Source organism: Brachionichthys hirsutus, chromosome 23 (genome assembly GCF_040956055.1).
Source record: "Brachionichthys hirsutus isolate HB-005 chromosome 23, CSIRO-AGI_Bhir_v1, whole genome shotgun sequence".
Lineage (NCBI taxonomy): Eukaryota > Metazoa > Chordata > Actinopteri > Lophiiformes > Brachionichthyidae > Brachionichthys > Brachionichthys hirsutus.
The window spans coordinates 6,690,376-6,713,648 of NC_090919.1; the positions used below are offsets into that span (position 1 = coordinate 6,690,376).

Below are 23,273 nucleotides of genomic sequence, written 5' to 3' on the forward strand. Positions count from 1 at the left end.
TGTGGAATATTCCATTGCACGCCACTATCAGAATGAGGCCATTCATAGACAGAACGGGTATTCCGGAATGTACACACTACCCTTTCTGTTGCACAGCTACGAACAAAGTAGGAAACAAGTCGGCTAATCCAGAGAAAAGATTCATGCTGTTTCTACTGCAAATGTTGTTTGTTGGTTATTGATATTAAACAGGTTTCCCAAAACAACAATTCTACCAGCTGATCATTTGGGTGGCATTCTGGAATATTATAACGTCTGAGCACCAGAGCTGTACAGTAAAACCTCGGTTCACGAACTCCTCGTCGTTTTACCAACAAATCAGTTTATGAACACATTTTGACTCGCTTTGGGAACGAGCTTCGGTGCACGAACATCCAAGCGCATCAACTCCAGCGCTTGACGTCATTGAACTCGTCAGCTGTGTTTGCAACGTTCATCATCGTGTTCTCGTTTTTGGAACAAGTGTTTCTTGGGAGCGACCAGGTTGGACAGGATTAGACATGAGACGATAAGAGGGACAGTGAAGGTTAGATGTTCTGGAGACAAGGTCAGAGAGACCAGACTTCGATGGTTTGGACATGTCCAGAGGAGAGACAGGGACTATATCGGTAGAAGGATGCTGAGGATGGAACTGCCAGGGAACAGGACTAGAGGACGACCCAGGAGAAGAGACATGGACGTAGTGAGGGAGGACATGAGAGTGGCTGGTGTTGGGGAGGACGATGCAAAGGACAGGGTGAGGTGGGGAAGGTTGGGTTGCTATGGAGACCCCTCACGGTACAAGAAGAAAGTAGAGTAGTAGATTTTTGCCACACATAAACCCATAAAAAAGTTTTAAACACATATTTGTGGGATCAGAGAACCGATTAACGTGATTTACATGAATTTACATGAATAGAAATTGGACATCTTGTTTCAGTTTGCGGATGTAGTCAGAGAACGGATTAAATCCGTGAACCGAGGTTCCACTGTACTAACATTAACTTGAAATTGACGTTACTCACTGAACAACACATTTCCAATCCAACCAAAATCTTAGGCCTTGGGCCACTTTTAATTGATTAGCTGAGGAAGGAAGTGAAAAATGTAATGTATCTCATGAATATGTAGATTTCAGTGACTTTTAATGCATCTGGTTGTAGTAAGAAGCCCCTCCCTGGGGAGAAGCCCCTCCCTGCATCCCCATCTCTTACTTGATTACTTTCAGTCTCTTTGGTGGCTGACTCTGATTGGCTGATCCCTTGGCTACAGACAGGAAGTCTTGAACGCTTTCAGTCTTTGTGCCCAGGTTGGGGTTTAGGGGGATGAGGGCGGGGCTAATCAGACGCTCCTGCATGTCACACTTCACACACACTATACAGGTGAGAAATAACATAAGAAGTCAGGTATTACTATAAAATCCATATCTATATTGATCTACAATCATGAGCTCTGCAGAGTTCTTTAATATAGTACACCATGGACATTATCATTGGATAATAGTGAGCATGAAGATTATCGCCATTACAAACATTTGTAACTGACACAACATCGGATCCCCATTCATAAAAATAGCAAACAAAAACTGATTCGTTATTTTTAATGCAAAATACAGTGAATGAAAAGCTACTCGTTTTAAGAGTATTAGAATATTTACTGTAAAGACCTTCACATAACAAGTGCTTAGATATACTGTATGGAATTATATCAGTTGTAGTTATTTTTTACAGTGAGCAGAGATTCCAATGCTTTTTCACCACCCTTTCACAGAGCAATGGAATCTGCAGGTGTATTTATATCTTACAATTATGTCAGTGTTTCTGAAAGTATTCCAGATTCCACAAAAACATCAATACTGATCTTGTGTTTTTTATTGGCAGGCATGTCAGATTCTTTCTTTTAATTTTTTGGAAACACCTAAAACACACATTGATTCCATCTTTAAGATGAGACAGTAATATGCATCTGAAACCTTGAGCAGATCAGATTCATCATCCGATTCTGAATTTCTGATGATAAATGATTTTAATGTGCTACACACCAAACAAGTTTATTTGATAATATAGCCCTTAGGCTTTAATTCAACAGAGATATATATTTCTCTTTTTGATGTATAGTACCCAATTGTGTTGAAAAAAATTATAAAATTGACAGACAGGTTTCCTTAATCACCAGCATGTACTGTCTGACACAATTGAACAAAGTAATGTTGATCGAGAAAATTCCCCTTTTTATTACGCTTGATTGAATGTTATTGAATTGCCCCACGGTTATGTGCCTTCCAACCTAATAGCATTTGAAGCAGCAGACACTGCTAGATGTTAGCCCACATGCATCCATACTCAAATAACTATCAGCCGAAACCACACACAGCAACACTATTAATAAAACACAAAGAAGAGGCCTGCAGTACGAACGGCGAGCAGCTCATACCTGGAATAGGATTGTCCACGGGGCTGGGCAGCAGCAGGTGGAGGTGCTCTCTGTCTCCTCCCTGCTCCTGAAGCCACGCCTTCAACACAGTCTCAACAGCAAACACACTGTTTTCCACCCGCAGTAGGTCGACCTCTGTCCCCAACATCAGACAATCTACGAATGAACACACAAGGTGAACCCTGCTGATATAACATGTTTCATGTGCGCTATTTTCAGATTAAAAACACTTTATTCCTATAAGGACAATATAAAATGTTTTACTCTATGACCACTAGATGGAAACAAAGTCCAACACATTTCCTTTTTAGACCCTGAAGACGCTAGAATTTGTCCGAGGACTTCAGCATCTCGCATTTACTCAAAATCCACCTTAAGCTTTACCGGATGAAAAGGCGTAGCATTGATTTCTTAGAGGGAAGAAGGTGAGATAAACTTCTTCTGGACTTTAAATCGGTTTTTAATAGCAGCCTGTCAGTGTTTTTCTGCACCTAAAGTGCCACTCAGTCCTAGAAAATCGAAAGCAGCCGCCTTGCTCTGATGGTTCTCATACTGAAAATGAGACTTTAGGGATTTGTCCCAACGTCCTTTCCTGGTACCTTGCGTTAATCATCATCATCATCATCATCATCACACAAGGCTAACACAAGCCTTACATGATGAATGCCACCTCCTGTGGACTGGACATGTTATATATTATATGCACATGCCCAGTTTAATATTTAATTAGTATTTCATCAGGAGATAACTAATGGGCCAATAGGAGAGGGAGCGCATCACTCTAAGAGTGGGGAAGGGTACAGACGGAGGAAAGAGTTGACTGATGGAGGCATAAGAACATAGAAAAGGACAGAGAACAGACGATTCATTTAAAATGTCCCTTCCAGGATTCTTTAGAAAGACAAACAAACGTTAACGCTTCTTTTATATCGCTAAGGCAGATGCATTGTGGAATGTAATTTTTATTCTGGCCAAAATTTTCAAAAGTGTTTTATCAGTAAATAAATAGATCATCAAAAGAGAAAAGGACTGTGTTTGTCCTGAAGGCAAGTCAGATGGAGGGGAGATTTACGAAAGCCATTTAAGAAACAAACATGTTCAGTAATGGTGCTGTTCGTTTACATGTCCAAAGCAAGCTGCTTTCACAGCTTCCATTTCTGCTTTTTGGCTGCTCCTGCTCTCTGCCTCTATCAGTCTATCGCCCTCTCTTTGTTTTTGACTCTCCTCCTATCGTTCCTCGTCGCTGTCTCTCACTCTGTCATTGTCTCTCTCGCTCTTTCTCAGCCCAGCCGGTCAAGACAGATGGCCGCCCACCATGAGTCTTAGGTTCTCTTCAAGGTTTCTGCCTGTTAAAGGGAAGTCTTTCCTTGCCTCCGGTGCCAAAGTGCTTTGCTCTTGTGGGTCAAGTCGGGTTCTGTCTTTCCCTGCTACACCTGTAAAGTGCTTTGAGATAACTCTCTATTATAATCAGGCACTATAGAAATAAAAATGACTTGATTTGAATAGACGCATATTTGAATAAAGATATGTGGCTCAGTAAATGGAGTGTACGTGGACTGTACTTTTTATCTGACTGACTACACAAAGTGCTTTAGAATTCTAGCCAACGGTCGCCCTTTCACACTAACATTCCTACGGTGGAGGTTACAGATACCGCCTGCTCTTTAGCAGCGGCAAGCATTCACACCGTCATTCACACATGAGTGGAACAGCGACTGGAGCAATCTGGGGTTCAGTCTCCTGCCCAAAGGTACTTTAACACATGTCAACGAACCGAAAACAAACAAGAGAGAATGAGAGAGAAGAGAAAGGTCCTTGAGAGATCTACGAAGACGGAGGGAAACCGGCTGGAGAAAATCAATGGCCATTCTCTCAGATAGTGTCACTCTGGGGAATGGAAATGGGAAGAGGAGTCTGAGTGAGAAGGGGAGATTGCAGAGAGAAATAAATATGTCAGTTGGTGTAGACCGAAAAAAGGGAAGGAATGACACAGAGACAAAAGAACAGGAGGAGGGATAGAGGACAAAATGAGATAGGGATAGCTGGATGGGCGTGATGGGCTGACAGAAACAGCTGTAACGACTCTGAGAGCTTGTTTGCGTGAGAGGGGGTGATGAGGAGAGAAAATGAGGTGCAGTGCATCTCATGACAATCTGTGTTGTGAGTGTGTGCGCATGCAAAGCTATACATTACTGTTAGCCTCTGTGTGTGTTCACTGAGAGCAGGGAGTGAAGCAAGTCTGTGTGTTCCTCCTCAGCAGGCTTATCTGGCTTCATGGAGAATGTGTTTACGCTGCTAAATCCTGCAACAGATGTCTCTCCTTCTGAGTCTTTTCTGTATTCATTAAGTAGGTATGGAAGATTAAGAAATAATTACAATGTGCATTTTCATACTTCTGGCTTTATCTTTTCAGCTTTCTCTTGGTATGCAGCCAAATCAAGGGGCTTTGAGGTCCTAAGCACCGTGAAGCTAAAAGGCTTGCTACTGCTAGCAGAGATGTGGGGAGATCTCACATTAACATTTCAAGACATGACTTTGGAGAGCTTTTAACCTCCGCAGAGGGAGGGGTTATGTAATCACCGGCGTTGGTCTGTCTGTCTGCTAGCAAGATGACTCAAAACGTTATGGATATATCTTGCTGACATGTTGGGAATGTTACCGGGAGGCAGGAACACATAATAATTACATTTTGGTGGTAATCCGGGAGAGATCATGGATTATGGATCACTTTGATATTTTCCGTAACATTACAGTCAATGAAGCTTCAAAATATGTTACTCAATATTTCGGTTGATTATTGACCGATGTTTATGGAATCTGACATGTAGGGTGGGGGCCTCTATTTTACCACCAAATTGAATCTGGATCGGAGCCGGAAAGAGGTCAGGATAACCCATTTAAAGATCTAAAGATCAGTTAAAAACACACATCATTAGAGATTACTTTTCATGATTGGATTATAAAGACCAAGAACAACTTGTAGCTTTTTGATGAGGATCCAGATCACCATGTGGACGGTGTAAATTCAATTACGAGAGGAATGAGCAGCTTGGCGGAGGTCTGCGCTCTCTGTCTGAGTGCGTTTCTAGTTGATATTGAAAAGAGGGCTAGAAATACTGCTAGTATTTATATTTTAAACTCCCTAGAGGCTTTGGGTTCAGATCTTCTTGACTTAAATATATTTTTCATCTGGAAGTCTTTAATTCTAACGCTGCACCTGTTTTATCTTCGTAAAGCTCTCACGCTGTCTAACGTCCAGAAAACTCATTTATGATTCCAAATGTCTGCGCGTCTGTTCCTCTGTTTCTTCCTCTCAATGACTCCCCAGGCAATATTTATTTTACCGACTTTCAACCCCCCCCCCCCCCCCCATCGCCTACAGCCACTAATGGTTCCTTTCAGTCTCTGCACCAGGAAGTGCATCAACCCCACGGCCATCGAACAATGTAACATTAGCTTGTGTGGGGAAATTAGAGACAAGCTGAGCTAATGCAGCACCAGAAGAGGAAGCAGAGCGCTGCTCTTCATCCCTGTTTTCCTTCCTTCGTTTAGATTAGCAGATAATGGACACTGCTCTCTGTAATGGTGAAAGACTCACATTTTCTAAGTCCAACAAGATCACGTTAACTACTGACCTGCCTCCCAGAGATAATGTGTACCGGTACATCCAGATAATCCTTTTAAATGGGAAGCAAGATGCCAATTATGTCAATCCTGCGTCGATATTCAATGACTACTAATTGCTCAGAATATTTAAATTTAAAAAGAAAAGCTATGAATCAGGTTAAATCTAAACAGGTGTGGTGGAAGGTATTTGTCTTTACTTGAACACCCCAACAGCCTTGAACAGCCTTCACTGAAGTTTTGTTATGAGATACAGTGATGAATAGATGCTCTTCGTCCTTTCTCCTGGTCCTTGTATCCCTCACTTCTCAACGTTTATGATCTTCCCACCCCTCCACCTAGAATAGCATAAATATCTATGCATGCTTAAGACACTTTGCACACTCATGCCCAAAGCTGCTTTGATGAATTACTATCTTTTTTAATAAAATAACAAAAGCCAACTCTGCTTGACTCAGATCTTGGAGAGATTCTTTTTCACGGGGGAAAAATGCAGTGTTTACAACTTGGCTCCAGTTTTTGTTGGTTTGGCTGTTACATTTATTAAGAGCATCGTGATTTACCATGACCTGGATGACTGACAACCTCCACAGACATTAAGAGCAACCTTAATATTAGCTTTAACTCCCCACTCTAAGGAGTTCATATAAAAAAACAACCTGCGGTAAACCTTTGCTCCTTTGCTCTACAGTCGGTATAAATATGACGTAACGCTAGTTCCCATAAGGCCTTCCTTACATCCACACAAAAATCCTTCATAAGACACAAACACACAACACTGTAAATGTCTGTCTCTGGAATTTCCCTCTGACATCCACATCGATGCTGTCAGCGCACACTGTCCTCGTCTGTCTGTCGTCTGTGTGAGGATGAGGATGCGTGATGAATAGCTCACGGAAGACGTTTGAGACTGTGACAAAAAGGACATTGATCATCTGATCCTAAACACAGCCAATGGACACACGAGGGACTGTGTGACTTAATTGCCTTGCAGTCGCTTGATGAGATGTGGGGGTCATGGAGACAATTAAAAGAGACATACATTTAAAAGGACAAGAAGAGGCAGCGACCGTGACATCACTGAGGACAAAGAACAAGAAAAGGAAGAGAATGAAGAGTTATGGTGACAAATACTTGAGAGAAGGACAAAGAAAGGGACATTTGTGGTATAAAATATAAATTAATGCAATGCTGCAGTTAAATTACAAATAACCAAAGTCCTATAAATAAACTATATGAACCTCGGTTGTTCGGAAAATAGTGCCTGGTTTCAAGCACAATCTGGGAACAGGAGAGGGTTAGAAGGAATTAGAGAGGATGGCAGTACGGAGGACAAAGGAGGAGCAGAGTGCCAGTGGTCCCGGAGGCAAAAAAAAGTTTAAAAGAAGACTTTGTTTGAGGATGTAAAAATAAGAAACTTGGAACAAATTTATTTGAAAAATCATGAATGGATAAAAGCTCACTCAAAATGGTGACTCCCAGACCCTTTTGGAAAAACAAGACACTTTTAAGAGATGCTAAGACTCATGAAACATCTTTAAATCAAAAAACGGCTGATGTGCACAAAGAAAGAAGGAGCAAGATAACTTTAAAAGAGGGTGCAGAGAGCACATGGGAGAAGGGATGATCGATTGGAGAAGCGATAGCAAGTAACAAACCTCTCACAAGAGAAGAATGATCTTATTTTCTTTACACAGCTTGAAAGTCAAGATGAGAAAGAGTCTCCATGTGTATCCTCCGATACAGATAAGAAGAATCGAGACTAGAAGAGCTCAGACCTATTTGGGTGCATGTAGACGCTCATTTTGGGGAGGCACTAACCTTATGCAGGCTGCCCGATGGGGCAACCAACTTTTATTCAATTATTTATTAGGGTTGGGCAATAATATTTATATACCGGTATAAATGATCATTTAAAACGGCAAAAAAGAACAGCTGATGCCGTGCTTGTCCACTTTAGCGACTGCTAAATGCAGGAGAACCTTCTTTAAAATGTCAAAACAACGTAAATTATTCGATTTTGACAGGGAAACCCCCCCTAAAGAGGGTTAGGGTTAGGGTCTAAATGTTCGTATGAATCACACAGGAAAGGAAAATGATACACGTTCACAATCCTGACAATCATTAGTCCAGTCTATTAGACACATTAAGAAAAAAAAGGGCAATATTTGTGAGCAACCATCAAATGTTTTCAGGCAGGCAGCTTTCACCTGTCAAAAGGTAACATCGAACCCTGTTTTGTGTGCTTCATGTCCCACGCGGACATGGGGGGGGGGGGGGGGGGGAATACAAACTCTTCACAGACCGGATTCGAACCCAGTACCTTCTTGCTGTGAGGCGCTAACCCAGACATGGGCAAACTACGGCCCGGGGGCCATATACGGCCCGTTAGGCTTTACAATACGGCCCGCCGAACTTGTACAAATAATATCATTGAATAAAATGTTATTATAAACCTCATTCATTTTACCTTTTCCCTGTAATGCTGCCTGTAAAAGGCCAAATCATTTCATGTAATGGCTTTTACACATCATTTATATGAGCTCACACAAACACTCCATCCATCTGTTCCTGTCAAATTTTAGAACCCATTGTGGCCCACGCGCTAACCACTACACCACCGTGCTGCCCCAGTTACAGTTGTCAGGTTAGTGACCAACTATAAATCTTTTTTATTTGAAGTCTCATTAAGTACAAACGTCCATTACTGTGTCCGCCACTATCCGGATGATCAACCTTGCAACAACAAGTATTCACTCCATCTATCCATATGTCTTATTTCACGAGAAGCACCATCTGAGGATCAGTGAAGTTTTACATTACGTCATTTTGAGCATTCAGAATGACATCATCCAACCGTGGGGTGTTGAAATGCCTCAAGTGTTCTGAAATGAGGCACATAAGGAGAAGGAAGCACTTCTAAACCAATATAGAGTGTCAAAGAGAAAAAGATCTCAGTGCTGCAGGCAGTTTAAGAGTTATTGATGACGCAATCTTGCAAAATACAGTGTCAGTTAAGTCGGACGGGATTTTCCGTTCAATAGGAAGGTGTCTCAACAGCAGCTGTTTTAGGCCACTAAATATTACTTATTATAAAGTATCCCAGTTACAGTCAAGAGTAAAAGTGGCATTTTCCTGACTCTATTTGTGATTAATCTATAGAAGAATGTCCTTAGTTTAAAACTACATATAACAAGCTGGGATAGGCTCCAGCAACTCCCGTGACCCGCAAAGTGGAAAAGCAGCTGTAGATGAAACAATGGTCTCATCTAAAATAAAATGGAATAACCAGACTCTCCCTCTTATATCTATGCAGATTTCCCTCTCGTTCAGGATACATCTGGGTGAATACATCACACATCTATGGTAATACAAGAACGATAGTAACAGCAAGATAAAACTAAATGGGATCGTGCGAAAACACACCAGACAATTTTTTTTTTCTCATTGCTCCTAAAAATGGACATAAGAGAAGAAGAAAAAGGAGGCGAAAGATGAGTGGAAAATTAAGAGGAAAAATAAATTAGGGAAAAGGTATGTCATCGCCGTTACTCTGTTGTTCATTGATGAAACAAGACAGATCACAAACTGTTGAGTCTGATTTAAAGAACGTAATGTGGGATGATTGCTCTAGAAAGGATTACACACACACACACACACACACACACACACACACACACACCACTGAAAAAGTGTAACTGCAGATAAATCACCGATTTACAACCACTGAAGCCTGAATCTGATTCAACCAGATTTCTCTTTCGCCTCTCAACCAAGAGACTTCTTCAGTTTGAAGGAAAAATGAAGAATCCTCTTGGATGAGAGGTCAAATGTCTTCTTACCCACAAACAGAAGCCAAGTATTGCCATGATTTGAACCAATGGGAAGCCACACCACTGATTGACAAATATTGCAGTACTTGGTCACATACACAAACAAACCAAAGTGTACATTTGTTCATAAATAGCATGCACAGTTACACAAACACATACTCTATTCAGAGGGAAAGAAAATAAATATATACAGGGAGAAACACTGAGGATGCCCTGTGGAGGGTTTGAGAGGCAACAAAGAGAGAGGAAATGGAGGGGAGCGGATTAGTGGGATATAACAGGCTATAATCCTTTTCTGTCAAGACTGATCCCAGAATTGTTGGTGGGGTTTCAGTCTGAGAACTATCTGTCCAAGATATGAGCCTTTCAACAGCTTTCATCACAAGTAGAAATGAGAGCACTCCTGTTAACAGGCGGTTTAGTACTAATGTTATGTCCCCACTCAACTTAAGCCAAACTTATTTTCAGCACCATTCCACAACATAGCTGCAGATAATATTTCAGGTTAAATGATTCACAATCATTATTTTGGAAAGTTGGGAAAATTCTAAATACACCGGTATTATTGTAAATCTAAGCAAATTGGAAACTGAATCATGCACAGTTGCTTCTTAACTTTTAAGCACCTGAAAATATGATGCTCATTTTCTTCATTTCTCCCCTCCATCCGGACCAGAACCTCCCGCCTCAAGAACAGCTTCTTCCCCTCGGCTGTAAGACTCATGAACAATTGATTTTCTGTCCCGGACTCTTGAACATTTTATAACCGGTAACTTGCACTGTCCTCTTTGCACTGCGTGATTACGCTAGTTTTACTGCTGCTAATATACATCTGTGTATCCACTCCTGATGCTGCTGTTTTGTGATGTGTCTGTACTTATATGTTTTTCGTATTTTAGTCATTACTGTTACATGTAGCACGACTTCTTGTCTTGCTTGGTTATAGGAAACCAAGGAGGACATTTTCTAGTAAATAAAAAGGAAATGCATATGGAAACTCCCCGTGCAGAGCAGCTTTCTGTGCAGCTATGTGTCAGTACTTGTGGTATACACTCGCTGCCGCAGAGAGCTGAACCGTTTTTATTACCGTTAAAATCCTGCTGAACTTTCACATGGTGTGACATGAAGGTAGCAGTACTTAAATGACTTGAAAACACAAATCAAAGACAGCATCCACTAAGAGAGTAGAATGCTGAACTTCTGTTAAACTTACAGGAAATGTCAGTATCAGTTTTCAGTCAATGTTGCTCTTGGATACAATATTGGCCCAACTTCTTTTTCAATGTGGGCCAATTCTTGCAGAACTTCATTCATCCAAAACATTTGTTGTTTTACTATGAGTAATGTCACAGTCAGAAATATCTTACAGAGTACAAATGAACAGCTTCATGTTTTCTCCTCCACTGATAACAGAGGCTGATTTACTGTGTTTACGACACCCCTATCTCTTTGCTGATTTCGACTCTCCCTCTTCCTCCCTGAATGTTTTTCTCGCTATTTCTTTTATCCTTAGTTTATTTATCATTTTTCCACCAATTGTCACCACACCATATAAAACATGCTGTGTATAAAGGAAGATACGTCATTATGAAAATGGTTGCTAGGGTTAATGAATAAAGATGTAGCGGTATATTGTAAATGCGTAATTGTGACACGTATCTTGAATGCTAACTGTAACAACCGTGTAATAATCCTAACAGAAGGGTGAATGCCACACATTTTGACCGAAGTTAATTTAGAAAGTGAAGAAGAAAAGCATGCGCAAAGTGTCTGGGAATAAATCCAGGAAGTACACAGCACCCAGCCTTCATGCTGTTAGTCTCGACGCTCCTCGATCTTTTGCCAAGACATGACCAGATATACAAGACGCTGCTGGAGCAATGCAAGTGGAATGACCAGCCTTAAATAAACAGTATGTGTCATAATACAGCGTATTGTTCTGCTGGCATGTGTTGTATTCTTGGTTCCGACCTTCAGTCTCAGAGGAAAGTGCCTCAGGCGACAGGCTGTCATGGTCCCAGTCTGCTGCACCGTAGAGCTGCACCACCAGGAGCCGTTTCAGTGACAGCAGGTCCGCATCTTTGAGCCCCATCTCCAGCTGGCGAACAACGCCGAGCCCCGACTGGCTAGTCATCACAGTGACCTGTAAATATAGCAGCGGGAAATCAACTGCAGGAACAAAACAATTAAAAGGGGACTTCTCAAAAACATTCGAGCTTAACAGCCAGGCACAGGAACACGCTCCTTCTGATCTCTGAAACGCCACCAGTTTTGTAAGACAATTTGGCTTTTGTTTTTTATTTCAAGTTAAAGATTCAATTTTCTCAAGGCAAGTGTATATTTTTCAATTGGTAAGTGGTTAAAGAACTTTGATCTACTGATGGATATCAGCCGTATATCTCAGCTGGTTGAGTGAATTGGAAGTCAGCTTATCCTCAGATGAACAGGCCACAGCAGCTACACAACAAAACCTTCTTAACAGAAGAAAATAAACATAAAATGCTGGAATAAAATTCAGGAAGGCAATCACCCACCAAAAAGAAAAGTGACATATTATGTTATAAAGACAACATTTTCATGATAAAAAGTTGCTTTATTACATCGTATGAGTCACAATCATACCTCGTTGATGATGATGCACTGTGAAATTTAGTTTTACTAATGAACTATTTTTATGAAAATTAATATTTCTGCAGTAGATTTCGACAAAACTTTTAAAGTAAGAAATAGATACAATTATTTTTCCGTAGGTTTTACATGCTATAGATGTTTAGAACACAGGTGTACTAATGTAAGGCTAATAATGGGTTGAATTACAACAATGGAAATCAATGAAGATTATATTAACGAGTTCTATTCTCTGCTTCCTGCTGTTAGACTAAAAGTCAAATCGAGCACATACATCACCGAGGATGATACTCAGGCACACAAATGAGAAAATGCATTGTATAAGTGGACCAGTAAGACAGACTCACACACATGTCTCTGCTGAGTGTCTCTCTGTCTCCTAATGGTGCTATTCATATCTGAGGCTGTTGGAAACAGTTGGTCTTAGTGTAATCAGCCGCCCAGAGCTTCCTAATGAAGCCGGTTGGATTTGAGCAATCCTCGTCGACAACACAGAGGCTTGTGCACAGAGGATATGACGTTCAAATTTAACAAGTGACCGTTTTATATCCCGACTGGTTCCCAATTGGTCCCTCGTCTAAATCGAACAAAGAGATGTTTTAGTGATGACAGCAGATGCCCCCGTGCCGCTAAAATGTCATTTGCTGACTTCTACAAAGTTGCGTTTGCTCTTCAGGCTTGAACATGAAACATGCACTAAATATTAGGTCAAGGATGCATTTGCATTACATAACCTACAAAGGAATTAATAACTAGAAAGAGTGTTGCATCTAAGTGGTGATTATAGTCATTTACTGATGTCATACTTGTGGGTTGAAGCCAATGCAAATTAAAGGTGCAAAGCAGCGTTGAACAGGCCTCAACACTATGTGTATCTGGATGCAAATACAGCTCTGGATTTGCCTGCATTAGACACTGAGAGGACTGTTTCCACTTTCTTGTCCACTTTGTTATTGATCTGGAACCCCATTAGCTTCCATAAAGTGGGATATATATATACCAAATTACATTCATAGGCCTAATACCAAATACAATGCACGAATTATAAATACAATTCATGTATTCACCACTATGTGGTGCTAGAAAGCACCTAACAATCCTCCTTCAAAATAATTTGTGAAACCATCCAATGAAAATGATATTAAACGAAGACATTTTTACCATCAGGTGACCTATCTGTGACTATCTCTGCTACGGAGTAGTAGTGACAATGGAACGTTAACATTTGCCGTAAAAATAAAAAACAAAAACCTGTTGTTAAATCTCTAGCAGGAGTTTTGACAAGGACATTTGATTTGAAGGAAACGGTGAATGTCCCGCTTCCTGTTTGGTTCCGGTCACGCCTCCAAACTATTTGTTGGTCAACACGAGTACGAAATGATGTACATTAAAACGGAGGAAGGAGCTGTGTTTTAAGGGACATTAGCGAATGAGACAATTTGCAACAACCTTTTCCACCCATCTCTGAATTTCAGGAGTTTTTCAGCAGGACGTTAAAAATGTAATTCATCGGAGGGAACAATAATTACTTGCAGAACAATAATGTCCTCACACTAATCTAGTGGTCAAATCCTAATAAGCGATGAAAACATGCACTGAAGATATTTTAGTTCACACTGTGACCTCACAAAGTGTTATAAAGTTCTTGTGGGCAAACTGAGCAGGAACTAATCGTAAAGCTGAAGCTTCACTGATGTCACTCCTTCGAGGCGTAACTTAGCAACCGATGAGAGGAGTCCCATTGCTACATTTGAAACGTGCACAAGCTGCTTTTAAGTGGCCCATTTGTTATAAGACGTGAACATTTGCCCGCCACTTAAATGGAACTGTGAACAAATATTTAAAGCTGTTAAGAATTCAAGTTAGAGTCTTAATTCGACATGATTTTGCAGCTGCTGAATACACTAAATTGGTTTTAAAGGGAGCTCATTTAAACAGAAGTGGAGCTTTAATCCAGTCATGGTTTTACAAGCTACATTTTTATATCCTCATATGAAGGATGGTTCCTTAAAACGTAGATTTTTCATTTTCTATTTCCTTCTTTGTGAAGCTACGCTCTCTTTTTTGCCATCTGAGCTCTTCTCCTCCTTTATCCTCCACACGTCTTCAAACTGGTCGTGGAGATGATGTGACTAAGGTGTATCCCCTGGGCTACTACGGTACATACGTTACACGAAGCCCAACTGCGTCAGCATTGTGTTTTTAGGTTTAGATAGTATTCATGAGCTCTAATCCAATCACAGCAATCATTTAATGAATGAACAGTAAATGCAGATGAACTAAAGAGGGCAGAATAGATTTGTGACGCTGTAACTCTGGAGGAGCAGATGTAGGATAAACACAAATCCTTAAACAGTTTCGACCCCATACATAAAACCTGAGTAACGATATGGTGGGGAGTCAGTCAGTGCTTCAGTATGGGGATGTAGCTCAGCGGTAGAGCGCTTGCTTCGCATGTATGAGGTCCTGGGTTCAATCCCCAGCATCTCCACCTCTCATCTTATGCTATGTGATAGCTCCAGCTAATCGAAACAGAAAATGTCTTGATTTGAAAACAACGTCTGCAACGGGACTCCTAAATGCAGGACTTCGGTTCGGGTGTCGGTCTTAGTTCTACGTAAAGATCTTGCTGCCTATTAGAACGTGCTAAACCACACATCCTGCGTACCTAACGGCCTCACACCAGCAGTCCTCCATGTTTCCTCATCATGTCAGAAGGCTTAGCAGTTGGGTTCTCACCCATGTGTCAGGTATACCGTTGCTCACCTCCAACGACGTGTTGTCGCTGCTGGTACTTTTGCCCGCTCTGGCGTGCCTGCTGTACTGTTTAAACTGCTGCACACTATCCAGCACGGCCTGCTGCAGCGGCTCGCTTCCTCTGGCTCCTCTGAGGCATCCTTCGCCTGAGATGGACCTCAGCTCTTCAACACAGGACTGCAGCCGAGCGAGGTTACCACGGACCTGCTATGAACAGGGAAGGCAAAGAGGAACATGGCGCATAGTGGGAGAAAGTAAAGGGAAAGAAAAGCAACAAAGGGAGAGCAGTGAGAAGACGAACGAGAAAAAGTAAGACAGTATTTCTCATTCTTTCTTACCACAAATGGCAACAGACATTCCTGCTGCCTGCTGACGGCGTACAGACTGAAGAGCGGCATCCTGCAGGGTCCGTTCAGACTAGAGGACAAAGACAGGAAGTTATCCAGAGCGTCACAAACCACCGTACAGGTCTCTGACCACCAGGGGGGCAGCGCCTCCACGATCAGAACCCTAGCTGGTTGCCGTAGAAACGACGACCCGTAGACAAAGTTTCCAGGGTTGGGTGAACCAGCTGACTTCTTTCTGCCATCCACAGACATCTGAAAGCAAGAAAAGACAACACTAAATAAATAACAAATAAAAATAGCGGTCAGTGCTGCTGCCTCAAAGCGAGCAGCGAGCAGCGAGCAGTTTGCATGTCGTCCCCATCCATCCAGGGCCGGGTCGCGGGTTCTCCGCCATGTCTCATTCATCTCAGGCTCTTCTCACGACATCCGGCGCAGCAAGTGCTAAAAAAATATATACTGCTGAATCGTTTTTATGGAATAAAGACTAAAAACAACTGTTTGACGTCTGCAAGTGTCAATAATGGATGTGGTCAGAGGGTTGGACAGGCAAAACACCGTCCCATTTCAAAAAGTATCCCACACTATCTGGACTCCTGCCCTCAAAACATGCACCTCTTTGGCCTCCTTCAAAACGGCCCTAAAAATACACCTTTCAGGGGGACAGAAACGGAGATAGTCATCACGACTCTCTCCGGATCAAACCCCCCCCCCCCCTTTTTGTCCACCTACGTTGTACATATTAAGTGTCTTTTTAATTTATTGTTATTTTTCATCAAGAGAGTAATTTATTTGAATTGTATTGTTATTGTTAAATGTCGATGATTTATGTACTAAAGACTTTCAACGGAAACAAGACCGCAAGGGCTTTTTAGAAACGCTCCTCTTAGACAGGATGTGTGACTGTACTTGTACTGTAATACATGCTACTGTGTGACTGTACTTGTACTGTAATACATGCTACTGTGTGACTGTACTTGTACTGTAATACATGCTACTGTGTGACTGTACTTGTACTGTAATACATGCTACTGTTTACTGTACTTCAACTGTAATACATGCTACTGTTTGACTGTACTTGTACTGTAATACATGCTACTGTGTGACTGTATTTGTACTGTAATACATGCTACTGTGTGACTGTACTTACTTGTACTGTAATACATGCTACTATTTGACTGTACTTGTACTGTAATACATGCTACTGTGTGACTGTACTTGTACTGTAATACATGCTACTGTGTGACTGTACTTGTACTGTAATACATGCTACTGTGTGACTGTACTTGTACTGTAATACATGCTACTGTGTGACTGTACTTGTACTGTAATACATGCTACTGTGTGACTGTACTTGTACTCTAACATTCTATCTATTAAATATATTAAACACTGCAATTATGATGAAATGTCTGCCCGTTTGTACCTTGTCACCAGCATCATCATCATCATCATCATCACTGATGGGAAGCCCCTTATGTACCAACATCAATGACACAGTTCTAACGAATAGCAGCACCATTACTCACATTCACACCTGGGGAAGAACGGGATAATGCTTTAGGGGCTTTTTGATAGCTGCATGTCAAACGATTAGTTTATTATAAGTTAGATGAAGAATCAAACTTTGAAATGAAGCAGATTTCAGTCGGTTTCATGACTGAAAATTAGTGCTTCCAAACGGTTTTCATTTTAAAATGTGACAATGGCATTCTGAAAAATAAAGAGCACAACTAATGAAAATAATAATTACTGGAACCCATCGTCAATAACTTAATGCGTATTGATCACTGCACAATCCTGTCTGAGCGATGGATCAATTTGCTTTGGAACATTTCATCCTTCCTGTCGCTGTAAATCCACCACGTCGCTTTACGTAATGTGTTTGTGACACACAAAGCCACGCCCCTGCTAACAAGCCTGATACTAGACCACGTTTGAGCTCCAAATAGAGACAGGAAAGCTCCCGAAGGATTGGCGTGCTCTCATCAGAGACCGCAAACAGAGCTCTGAGAACTCTTTATCAGCTGAGCTCTTCAGTCCACAGCCCCAAAGCCCCGCTCTGTTCTCGTCTCACAGAGAGGGGCTATATTACCACTGACAACGGGCCTGTTGTGTGAAAGCCTGGGGGGCTGTTTGATCTCCTGCCCCTCTCATCTGTCACTGGCTCGGTTCTCATCCCGGACCTCAACACCTTCATCCTCGCACGAGGACGGAGCTCGTTTCTGCCACACTCGAACGTACTTGAACGACCTGCCTGAGAATATACGATTGCAGATTCAGCAACTTCTTTTAAAACACTTCAGAAAACGTATTTATATAGACTGGCTTTTAATTGATGGTGTCCTCTATTTTAATTACTTTTCATTAATTTTTTTAACATTATTTTAATATTTTATGGTTCTTGCTTTTAAACTGGGTACCTCGTCTCATCAGTGTCCCTTTACGCCATTGTTGCTTTTAAAAATCTGTTTTGCACTGTTTTGGTTATCGATTATGTATTTCTTGTTTCTATGGTTCTTGGTTATTTTTTATTTTATTTTTTTGTCTATAAAAGTTTGCCAATAGCAACATACGTAAGCATCAATGTTGATATATTTTAAAGATGAATACTGAATTACAAAAATAGTATTATGGCATATGATGCCAGCTTCATCAGATGCCAGCTGCTACTGTTCCCTTTAATGAGCTGACTGAAGCTAGCTTGCTAGCTGCTACTGTTCCCTTTAATGAGCTGACTGAAACTAGCTTGCTAGCTGCTACTGTTCCCTTTAATGGGCTGACTGACGCTAGCTTTCTAGCTGCTGCTGTTCCCTTTAATGAGCTGACTGAAGCTAGCTTGCTAGCAGCTACTGTTCCCTTTAATGAGCTGACTGAAGCTAGCTTGCTAGCAGCTACTGTTCCCTTTAATCAGCTGACTGAAACTAGCTTGCTAGCTGCTACTGTTCCCTTTAATGGGCTGACTGAAGCTAGCTTGCTAGCTGCTACTGTTCCCTTTAATGAGCTGACTGAAGCTAGCTTGCTAGCTGCTACTGTTCCCTTTAATGGGCTGACTGAAGCTAGCTTGCTAGCTGCTACTGTTCCCTTTAATGGGCTGACTGAAGCTAGCTTGCTAGCTGCTACTGTTCCCTTTAATGGGCTGACTGAAGCTAGCTTGCTAGCAGCTAGTGTTCCCTTTAATGGGCTGACTGAAGCTAGCTTGCTAGCTGCTACTGTTCCCTTTAATGGGCTGACTGAAGCTAGCTTGCTAGCTTCTTACCTTAGCTCGGTTAGATTCCTTCCAGTCGCTTCGATATGAAAGGAATACAAATCAAAATATGATCAAAAAGGATTTGATGAGCAAAACATTAAAAACCAACTCTTAACTAGATAACCAGCTAACCTGTATCCTAACTATTAGGCGGATGCTAGCCAGTGCAGATAGTGGTATAGCTAGTTGTAAATAGTCACTAGCGAGGCCCACCGGCAGTATTAACCAAAGATTGTTTATTGTTGGGATGATCCACTCCACACATAATTAACAAAGTAAAACAAACAAAACAAAACAGAATGTATGAATGCTTTTCTAAAGGGAGAGAGAGAGAGGCCCTCCATAAAAAGATCATCTGAAAGCATTTTCCATATTTTGACCCATATTATAATTAACTGAAACAAATTGCCTGTGAATACTTTTGTTGAATGAATGAATAAATGAATGAATGAACGAATACTTTAGTTGTTTAACAGTGGCAGTTATAGAGGCAACTTATTCCAGTTTCTCAGATGGAGGGTGTTCTATTACATTTAATTATGGATGGATTTATTTAAAATTGTTATTTTGAAAAATAGGGGATGGAGTTGTCTGAAAACAACACCTCCAATTTCGGAGCTGAGAGCAAAGCGCTTTCTTTGTTAGAAATAAATGGACCCAGCAGATTCGTTCAAGGAAGAAAAAAAGCCTAGATTTATTTGACCTTTTCACCCTGAGTTACGTGCGTTTATTCCTATTTATTTCTAGATGAATGGAAAGAAAATGATAAATGAAATGCCAAGTGTGGGAAGTGATAGATATGGAAATGTGTTTCTGATGGGTCTCCACCATTCCAGCCAATGAGGGCTCAGAAAAAAATATGAAAGGACACAGGAGATGGAAAAAATATTTCTGTGGTCTGTTTAAGACACTTTGAATGCTGGGTGGAGAAATGAGAACTGACTGATGCATGCTCACAAAGCTTTTGTGTGTGTGTCTTTCACTCTGACTGTGAATCTCTCCCCTGTCAAGCCCCCCACCCAACACACACACGCGCACACACACACGCGCACACACACACACACACACACACACACACACACACACACACAGAGACACACTTGACTCGCGAGTCTGGGTTTAGGAAATTTCCATCATGCCTCAATCTTGACTAAACTCTTGATCATCTCCTTATTTTTGCGATATACGCGTCGTGTATTATTACTAGAGTGATTACATTTGAGGATGAGGATCTCACAGCATGATGGGTGTCGAGCCTTCAGTCTGAACTATGATGGCGCATGTAAAGGGATTAGGAGCTTAATCGCTTTCATGCACAGACATCATAAACGCCACAAGTGCTTCTTAATTTAGTTGTGATGAACACACACACGCACACGCACACACACGCACACACACACCCACACACTTCTGGGTCAATAGGAGCTTTGCCATAGTGCAGTAATCCGCGGCAGCTTTTTTAGTTACTTAAGGGGATCGAGGGAAAGTTTGCCCAGCAGTTTTAATACTTCTTTTACACACTAGTTGCTCTTTCAGTCCGGTGTGGTTTTTCACTGTTTGGACATCGACGTTTTGGCTTCGGTTTTATTCCCTGCACGATTGAAGCTGAATCTCTGCTAAGCTATTTGTGTTCAGTTGTTTGCTGCCTTGAAAAATTGGTGTTTAATTCCCTGAGGTGGGAGCAGAAGCATGAAATTAGAAAAGCCCCCCCCAGGACATCGTAACTTTTGTCGAGGGGGGTCAGATAGAAACAGACTTGAGTTTTTAGTGCGTGCCATTATTATTTTTGGCACTCACATACAGTATATTACATGTTTATGTGAATCATTATTCAGGTTTAGAGAATATTGACTTTTGAATGTTGGAATAAGATTTTCTTCCTTATGGTTCACAAAGTGAGGAGAGACACACAAGACCCCTACGGTAATGTCATTGCCCGGCTGCAGCAGCTCCGATGGCTGAGGATATGAAGCCACGTGACGGAACTTAACAGATGGGAGGGGCTGTGACTTACGGTAAGTTGCAAAACTATACCGGACATGAAACATGTGCAAACATGCCAAAGAAGTGATTTACCAATCCCGCTTTTTGACTTTTAACCACGGGTTAAATGCTCTGCTCGAACAGCACGCCGAGGTCTTTGACATTCTCTTACTCCAGGGTTTGAAATCCCAGATGACATGAATTATTTATGTGTGTGTGTACACATGAAACAAGGATTTCTACAAAGCCAAAACCTGTTTAATGCCATTGACATTAACTATATGGCCTCGCAATGAGCTGGCGCCTCGTCCGGGGTGTACGCCACCTCTCGCCCACAGCCAGCGGAGGCTCCAGCAGACCCGTGACCTGCAAGGAGGATAAGTGGCTATATAGACAAGACAAGAAAATGGATGGATGAACCGTTACTACAGGTTTCTTGCTACTATGTAATAGGACAGGCAGAAGGAGCTGCGTCGGCGTCTAAAACTCTCAGTCGACGTGATGAAAGGGTTTTACATTTAAAGGAGAGCTGCAGAATTTACGACGTAATTACCTGATGGCGCTTTGTGTCTGTCTTCCTAAAAAAAAGAGAGCATCAGCATCAGATAACAGGATTTACAGCCAATAGTATGACTTGATGCTTTGCTTAATGTAATATATATACTGTGTATATATATTTAAAACTTTGTTTATTGGGTTTTCTCAAATACGACAGACCACATATAAAGGACAAAGTATTTATCTGTGTACTGTATATATAAACTTAAAAAAGACATTTGAAAAAGAAATATTGACAATTAAAAGATATATTGAGACCCATAAAAGACAAAACTGTAACCAAACAGACACAATAAAAACAAACAAACAAACAAACAACATGGGTCAGCCACCAAACAAGTACATTTGACATTGACTGTCAAATGCCAAAATCTTACAAACCATCAACAGAATAATACTCCACCAGTCCCTCGGAGAATTCAGCCAGGATCAAGTCTTTACCTTAAAGTTCATGCTAGATCGTCGCGCTAAAAAGGAGCCCAATAACATGCTTCTTTGAGATTTACATGAGGGAATGAAGATTAAAGACAGCGTGAGGACTGACAACACTTTGTACAGTCTTTTGTGCCCTCATAGCGTGAAAAGGATAATAAATAACCATAAATATCAATCCAAACATTTGTATTGGCCGATGCATAAATATTAATATTTACTTATTTTCTGGATGTGGCAAAAAACAATTGCTATAAAATGTGTCATGTTTTTTTTTTTTCCCACACTGCTCGTCTCTCTTCTCTTTGTTTTTCTTTCCGCAGCCTTCCACCTTTTGACCTTTTTTTTAAGCATGTGACTGATACCATAAATCTAATTTGTTATTGAAAGGGGATACTGTCTTATCTGAAGAGATAATGATAATAAAGAGATAATGAATGGAGTTTTGGCACGACTGCTGCAAGGAAGAGGAACAGGATGTAAAGGTCGATCAATGCAACCTTCTTCCTCAAAACTTGAAATCTACTCCTAACGGTCGCCCTGCTACAGACTAATTCGTTTCCATCCTGGATCAGAACATGCTCACGAGGGCTGAGTGTGATCTGAGCCGAGATGTGAGCTCAGTCCAAATGTGGAAATGAAAAACGACAGCAGCAGCTGCTGATCTTATCTTGTGGTTGGAGCCTTATCAATACGTCTGTTTTCCTAATGTACCACATGCACAGGAGTGATGTTCTCGAGGGGAAAACACGCACACTCATTGTGAACGTGCACGACTCAGCTTCAATTTAGCGCCATCATCTTTAGGGCTCTGTGTTGTCAGAAGAATAAAATGGTTTACTTCACACCGATTTTGTTTTGGAATTGGGTTTGAATTATGTCAAGAGCGTCCGGAGGATAAAACGACAATTAGGTATGATGGGTAGCAAAGAAGAGAAGAGGAATAAGGAACAAGCGGTAAGGTGAACAAGGGGTAAAAGTACTTCAAAGACTGACAACTTCAGTTTGAATGCCTTCCCTTGTCACACATGCACAAAATAAAACACAACAAAAACAAAGTTAATGTTCAATCCAACATTTCATAAAACATGGCACAATGAACAGCGGGTGGTACGGTGGCGCAGTGGGTAGCCCTGTTGCCTCACAGCAATCGCTATGTGCTCGTCTCCTCTTCTTCACCTCAGGCTTCCTGAGGGTTGAAGGGGAGATCCAGGAGGTTGGTCTTTGGTTGGTTTTATTCCAGATGACCATGCCTGGCACGAGATGGAATGAATGAAGGCTCCTCTGGAATGACCAGAGGAGCCTTCACAATGCTGACTGCGTGCATGCGCTCTGACCTTTTTGTGCGCTGACTTTCTTTTAGCTGAACAAGCAATCGGAGCTATGCCTCTGACACGACGGCGCCGCCCCAATTCAACGCTCAATCAGCCGAAAAGCCAAAGCCGAGGAGAA

At 41.4% G+C, this 23,273-nt stretch overlaps 1 protein-coding gene and 1 non-coding gene across 2 annotated transcripts in view; one reads left to right on the forward strand and one right to left on the reverse strand.

Annotated features, from left to right (window-relative positions):
- m1ap (meiosis 1 associated protein) overlaps positions 1-15,853 on the reverse strand; it is a 20,779-nt gene extending 4,926 nt beyond the window's left edge. Inside the window, exons 1-5 of the mRNA XM_068756170.1 lie at positions 15,593-15,853; positions 15,264-15,461; positions 11,841-12,012; positions 2,413-2,568; positions 1,194-1,353 (exon numbers count right to left, since the gene is read on the reverse strand). Coding sequence (XP_068612271.1) covers positions 1,194-1,353; positions 2,413-2,568; positions 11,841-12,012; positions 15,264-15,461; positions 15,593-15,853 — 947 coding nt within the window. The remainder of the gene's footprint in view (positions 1-1,193; positions 1,354-2,412; positions 2,569-11,840; positions 12,013-15,263; positions 15,462-15,592) is intronic.
- trnaa-cgc (transfer RNA alanine (anticodon CGC)) lies at positions 14,917-14,988 on the forward strand. The gene has a single exon. It is a non-coding gene; the product is annotated as a tRNA-Ala (tRNA).
- Positions 15,854-23,273: the final 7,420 nt, after the last annotated feature.